The sequence below is a fragment of the Myotis nattereri genome (genome assembly GCF_964212035.1).
Source record: "Myotis nattereri genome assembly, chromosome: 3".
In the NCBI taxonomy this organism is placed as follows: Eukaryota; Metazoa; Chordata; class Mammalia; order Chiroptera; family Vespertilionidae; genus Myotis; species Myotis nattereri.
Window position 1 is genome coordinate 204,753,045 of NC_138077.1, and position 7,015 is coordinate 204,760,059.

Here is a 7,015-nt window from a genome sequence, read left to right on the forward strand (position 1 = left end):
CGTGCGGGCGCGCACGTACAGTGCGATTGAAACTTCGTGGCCACACTCAAGGGGCCCAAGAGCCGCATGTGGCTCGCGAGCCGCAGTGTGCCGACCGCTGGTTTAGACAATTGATACGGTGGGAGATCGGTACCAGCAGAAGACCCGATCCTTCCTCTGCAGCCGCCTCACACAAACTGAAAACCCCAGGAAATTCTAGCCACCTGAGCCCCGCGAAGGGGCTGTTTCCAACACAGGGTCACCACCCGTTTCTTAACACACTTGCAAGAAATACAAATGCCAGTTGGACGTTTCCTGAACCCTGGTTATTTACCAGACTAGAATCCTCTCTGGCAAGTATTTAATCCTGCATCAAATACAGAAGGGCAAACCACTGGCTGAGAGAGGGAGAGAGGGAGAGAGAGAGTTCATTGTCAAGGCGAGCAGGTGCTCCAGGGAGGTCCCAAAACGCTGGGAGGGAGAAGGCCTGGCCACAGCTGTTGCTGGGAGCGCCCCGGCCGCTGGCCAGTTCACTCCAGGGGTGGAGAGAATTTAACAACCAGGAGAGAATCTTCTGGGTGCCCTTGGTGCAGGTGCAGATTTCACTGCTTAAAAGGAGATGCTCTGAAGACGAGGGTCCCGAGAATCATCGCTGCACTTGGCACTTGGAACCACCAGGCTCACGTGGCACTTGGAACCACCTGCCCCCGGGAGGCCCTGGCACCTGAGCAGGCTCCTTGCGCAGAGACCCGGGACCCCAGCTGGGTGGCTGTGGACTCAGACCCACGGCTCCCCGTCTCCCTGTGAGATGCCCAGCACCGACTTGTGCGGGATGCTGCACTCCTGCAGAGACTTGGTGAGGTCGGAGAAACGTCTCCTGGGCACCTCCATCGTTTCAATGCTGCAGTGCTGGTAGGTGGCCTTGTTCTGGTGCTCGGCCACGGCCACGATGGTCTGTAAGTCATCCGTTGGCCGGAAGTGGCGCACGAACCTGCGGCCTGACGGGGATCGGACGGCCAGCAGCAGCCTCGGCTCTCGATCGGATGGTTCCTCCAGGTCTCCAGCCCCGGGGGAGCTCGGCCTCCTGGTTTGGACGACGAGCTTCCTCTCCGGGAAACGAGCTGGAGCTCTGGGGTCTTCCTGGCTGGTCTCCATGGTGCAGGTCTCCTCCTGGTCAAGAGCCTGGATGCTGCTCAGATGCAGGGAGCCGGCCCTTTCAGCTACTGTTTCCGCGGCCCCCTCCCCCAGGGCCTTCCTGTTGATGGAAGGAAGGACCGGGTACTTATTGAGGGAGGAGGAAGCGCCCATGGGCACCTGCTGCAGCAGCTCGGGGACCTCAACGGGAGCGCCCTGGTTTGGGGACCTGGGCGCACAGGCTCCTGGCTTCTGGCTGCTTGGCGACTCGCAGGGAATGGCTGGAGGCGGAGAAGGAGGTGTGCGGTGAGAGCACACCCCTGCGTCCTGGGGTCTGTGTAGCCGCGGGCGAGTCCGTCCCTTGGCGGACTTGGGCCTTATGACGTGCATGTTCGGCGAGTCTGGCTGCCAAATGAAGCGGTCGGCTGCTGTGCTGACGACAGGGCTGCATTCAGGGAGGGCTCTATTCACAGGGGCTTCTGTGGCCATTGCTTCTCAAGACCCCTGAGGAAGCAGGAGAAAAGAGAGGAGGCCATGATTAAACGTCCTGGCACTTCTGGATCCGGTCACAAAGGAGAGGGGACCAGCTGCCATTCATTCATTCATTCATTCATTCCAGGTATTGGACTATATCAGGGAACCAAATTCCTTGCAACTTACATTATCATAGTGAGAAAAGACAAGTGTTAATCCTATACGTAAATAGATATTTTCAAAGAGTAATAACTGCAATGAAGAAGATAAAGTATTTCATCAGAGCGTGACTAGGGTGGGGACTAATTCTGATTCTTAATTTGGGGGAGGGGGCGCTTTGAGCTGAGAGACCATGATGAGAAGGAACAGGCCATGTTACAACCTAGACCAGGGGTCGGCTACCTTTTTCCAACAATACTTGGGGCTTTGGGAACCACACGGTCTCTGCCCCAGCTCCTCAGCCCTGCCATTGTAGCTCAGAGTCAGCCACACGCCATTATGCGAAGCAGCGGTTCCAGGAGCTGCCTGTGCTCTAAAGAGCGAATGTAGCCCTGTTAAGTCGCCGCTCAGGAAAGCCAGGCTCAGCTTCACGCAAGAGCTGAGGGGCAGACCAGCAAGCTGCCCCCTGCACTTGGTAGAGGCGTCCCAACAGCAGTTAGCTCTGGTCCAGTATTCACTGTGGACAAGCTCCCCTCTGTGACCCCCACTTCCTTGTCGCCCTCAGTCCTTTTCCTCTTCACCAATCTGCCCACTGCTTGTCCTTCCTACTGGTTTTCAGAGGTGGCTCTGCACAGATCACCCAATGGACCACCCCCACCCTTGTCACCAGGGGCGGAGGGAGAGGAGGGGAGGCCCCATTGCTGACCCGCCCACGGGCCAGAACTTACAGGGACTTCCTCGGGTTCTGGACTAGGGCTCAGCAAACCTCTTCTGTAAATGGGCAGATAGGAAATATTTTCAGACCGTCTGTCACAAGTACCCAACTCCTCCCTTTTGGCATAAAAGCTGGCACAGACGGTATGCAAATGAATGGGTGTGGCTGTATTTAAATAAACCTTCAAGTAGGGACACAGAAATTTGAATTTCATAGAGTTTTCATGTGACACAGAATAGTATTCTTCTTTTGATTTTTTTCCCCAACCACCTAAAAGTCTAAAAGCTCTTCTCGGCTCATGAGCCACACAAAAACACAGTGGTGGGCCAGATTTGGCCGCAGGCCGTCATTAACAAACACTGTCCTAGACCGACTGCAAAGGGGACTCTGGGTGCATGCTAATCCTATAGACAGGTGAGCCAGAAAGGCGGGCCACTTCCCTGCGGTCACAGCCAGCCAGCGGCAGAGCCTGAAGCAGAACCCATGTCGGTGACACGGGTTCTCTTTTGAGTTCCAGGCTGTGCGTCTCCCGCAGCACTGACCACATTCTGTCTTTTACTGCTACTGTTAACGTTCCTGTCTCCCCAGCTACCTTGCAAACACTTAGAGGGCCTCGTATTTGTCCCTGGCACCTGGGGTGCTCAGGAGTGCCTGTGAGAGCTCACAGGAGCAGGGTGCCCTGTGTTGGCCCGCAACCGCCAAATCAGATCTTTCCTTCTTTCCTGGCCATCCTGGTGGCCCTTTCACTAACACTGTTAGAGCCACCTCCTCCTGCTGGTCCCCGGTCATAGCTTCCCAGGACACTGCTAGGTCTTGGGCTCCTGCCTCCCCCTCTGAATTCTGACCACCACTGTGACTGCTGCTCTCTCTACCCACAGGCTGAGCAGCCCAATAAAGATCTGCCAACTTCCCGGTGCCTCATGGTCCCGAAGCAGCAGCACGTTTGGGTGCACAGGACACGGGCCCTGGAGTCCTAAGACCAGGGTTCTACTTCAGGCTCTGTCTCGAGCTAGCGATGTGACCACAGGCAGTGGCTCCACCTTGCTCGTATGTCACTTTCCTCCTCTATGTTATGAGCAATGTGACCCTGGAGGCATTATTTAAATACCTCCGGATCAGTCTCTTTATCTGAAACATGAAGACAGTAACATGAAATGATGTAGGTAAGGCCATGACTACCAGGCTTGGTCCAAAGTAAAGATTTAATGAAGTGATTAAGGGGTTTTCTTTGTTTTTGGTTTTCTGTCTGTTTAGTAACTTTTATTATTTTAGGTCCAAATGCCTTGCCTGTTGCTTCAGAGGTCTTCCCAGGGGTGTAGTCATCTCTAACCAGCTGGGTGAATCACAGGACGCATGCCTGCCCCGCCCACAGCACAGAAATGCCGGAAGATGGATTTCATGGGCTACCACCTATTGAAATTGCCTCAAAAATATGAGATCAATGCTTTCTAATAAATCCCTTCTAACTCCATGCTTTAAACTTAAACACCTCAACTTCACTTACTCCAAGCTACCTTCCTCACGAAATCCTGAACAACCGAGTACCGTTGTGTGGGCCCTGCCATCGTTGCCTGATTTTAGGGAGTCTCCTCATCCTCTCCATTAAAACCACAACCGGACAAAACATGCGACCCCTGGATTTTCCTGAAGTCCTACTCAGTGCAAACTCTTGAGCAAAGCTACCCTCTCTCTCTCTCTACACTTAACAGCCTCTGTCTTTTCCCCATTCTGCTCACAGACCCAGTCTTCCTAACACTCCCATTTCCCACTTCTCACTCGTCTTTCACACCCAATCTGGCGGCTGGGAGTTCAGGAGCCTTCTCGTTGGCATCAAAACAGCAGGCCCTGTCTCTGTAACTTAATCTATTTTCTGATCAACTGTGAAGAATGTGCTGGGATCTTGTTTCCCCCTTTTAGTTTAGTTCTAACGTCTTTCCCTTGTCATTAAGCCATCCCGCACTTTCACTCAGGGCAGCGCGAGGAGGTCATGATTGTCCAACTGTTCTGCCCAAGACAAGCTCAACCGGCACATCCACTCCCCCTCTCTGCCCACCCTCCCCCTTGCGGAACGGCTATTCATTTGCCACAGTTTCCACGGAGTTATCACAGGCTTGGCTCCCAGCTCCCACACATGCCTGGGGAAGGTTTTACTGTCAGGGAGTTTGGTAACTTAGAAACCTCTTCCTTAACAACTTTGACGAGCAGAGTCACGTGTTCTCTGCTGGATTATTTTTAACAGGAAAGCTTGAGTCTGTGCATGCACTTTCCATACCTCTCGGTACCATATAATTATCCATGTTCAGGGGGTGTCATAGTCAAGACACGCTGGTCATAAGCTAACATGACGGCAAGCTATCTCAGAGGAAAACCTCAGTTGTGACTAATTCCTGTCAGCCCACGCATGGTTATTTAGAGAATAACACCTCCTTCAGGTGAAACCACTCCGTCGAACCTGCTTTCATAACCCACTGCCTCCTCCCAAGTGCAGGGACCATCTGCTACATGGCGGGAACACCAACTCTCCCCGGCATCTAGAACATGGAGAGGGGAGGTGGGGCAGGCAGGTGTTTGGGGGCCGGGGCCCACTTCATGCCTTTATATTCACATCTTGGGTCCAGGACAGCTGCCTGCCCCACTCAGTCGAGAAAGGCTTGTGTGGGCACCATCGTTATCCCTGCCCGGCTCATTTCACCACCTCGAGGCCTGGCAGACACAACCACAAAGTGACTTGACAAGATCTAGGTGCAGGCATCCATCAAGCTGCCAGCTGAATAGGCAAGTGGCCTGTTTACTTAAACACGCGGTCTGGCCCAGGGGCCTGCTAGGAGTCAGGAAACAAACACTGAGAACTGCTTCCAAGGAGCTGCCCAAAGGGCAGATGCGCATTCCTTCAGATTAATCACCAAGTCAACTAGAAAGAACGAAAACATGACAGGGGACGCTATCGCCATATTCCTGCTTTCCCGGGGCCCGCCTCCCACCCACCACAGGGTCAGACCACCCGATTGCAGTCACAGCCCAAATCTAAATCGACGGTAAGTGCAATAAAATATGACCACCCACATACCGGCTGCTGGGATGTACTAAGGGTGCACACGTGTGAATTGGTCTTTTAAAAATATTTATCAGTTAATACTCTCCCCCTGCCAATTCCCACCCCTCCTCGCGATGCTTTCGGGATGACACCGCTCAGAAGAACCAGCAGGAGATGGCAGCTGGCCTGAGCATGAGAAAGCTTTGGTACCATTCCCAGTTCTCACCAGGACTCCTGATTAGAAGACACTGTCCTGTGCAGAGTGCCACGTGTGAAGGGGGCGTGGAGAAATTGGCCCACAAGCCACCAAGTGATCCAAGGTTTGGAAAAGGAGCTGGGGATGACTCCCAGGGGAATGGGTAGGTGGAGGGGGGGGCAGCTCAACTGGCAGCTCCGGAGGGAAACCAGCCTCAGCAGCTGGAAGAGGGGTTAGGGGCGGGGCAAGAAAGAACTTGCCGCAAGTGAGAGCTGACTTGGGTGGCAGAGCGCTCGCTGGTCCGGGGGAGGCTCAGAGCTGGTTCCGGTCTCTCCATGTGACGGGCTGTCCTTTAGTCCCTCGGGATCTGTGTCCTGTCTGTACTGCCCAGCCAGGAGGGCATGGCCCGACGGTTCCCTAGGCCCTTGGCTGCCTCAGAGCCCCGGAGTTGTCCTACTCCCGCAACGGTGAGCTCTGGCCGGGCTGGCTTTGCCCCTGGGGAGTAGCTCCCCATCTCGGGGTCCCTGTCCTGTCTCCCAGGGTTCGCCCAGCCCAGCTCGGGGAGGCCCGCCTGGGCGGCGTGTGGGAGGCTCGGGCCTGGCCTCTCCCGGTCCCTTCCATGCTGCAGGGGGCCCTGAGCTGACCCTCTGGGCCAGCGGGCGACCACGCTCACCTTGCCTCTCCGCTCCATCCGCCACAGTCGCGGGCTCGTCCCGCTGGTAAACAGCCCCGGTCTCCCGGGCAACCGAGCTGGTGGGGGGCCACGTGCTTCCGGTCTGGCTCCGGAATAGGCCAGGCCCTGATGAGGGGGTGAAAGGGTGGGGGCCCGGTGCTGGGCGGAGGCGGGGTAGGCGGACCTGGCGGACCTCACCTGGCTCCTGGCCTGGTTCCCATCTCCCAGGAGAGCAGGGAGAGTGCCCTGCCCGGTTCTGGCTCTGGCCTGGGCTGGCGATGAGGAGCGCCCGCCGCCTCTAGCCCCGGTTTGTGACCTTGGGTCAGGCCTGACCCTGCCAGTGTCCCCAGTTTTTAGATGAAGCTGCTGCACTAACTGATTCCTGGTGACCCTAGAATCTGAGCGGCTGCTCTTAGGGCATCTGAGTTGGGGAGCCCTTGTCTGCCTTATCTGTCCTCGTGCAACTTTTTCAAGACCAGATCCCCGACCTCCTCATTTCCACATCCCCTCTGGGACCTTGTTTTCAACGACATTGACACTTGCTTTGACCTTCCTGACGATGACCTCTTACCCTTCCAGCAACTCCTACTGCGTTTGTCTGTCAACATCATGGAGGCTCCAGCCCATTGCCCTCTCTGCTTTCTTCCTGCC

The 7,015-nt window shown here is 55.4% G+C and overlaps 1 protein-coding gene across 1 annotated transcript; it reads right to left on the reverse strand.

Moving 5' to 3' along the window:
• Nucleotides 1-293: 293 nt before the first annotated feature.
• UBXN10 (UBX domain protein 10) lies at nt 294-6,430 on the reverse strand. The gene is made up of 2 exons (XM_081088538.1): nt 6,365-6,430; nt 294-1,617 (listed from the first exon to the last, which is right to left on the reverse strand). The coding sequence occupies exon 2, from the start codon at nt 1,600-1,602 to the stop codon at nt 757-759; it is 846 nt and encodes a 281-aa protein (XP_080944664.1). The 5' UTR covers nt 1,603-1,617; nt 6,365-6,430; the 3' UTR covers nt 294-756.
• Between the last annotated feature and the right edge of the window lie 585 nt (nt 6,431-7,015).

Coding starts and splice junctions, on each gene's coding strand:
- UBXN10 (XM_081088538.1), bottom strand. CDS start 1,602: ATGGCCACAGAAGCCCCTGTGAATAGAGCCCTCCCTGAATGCAGCCCT.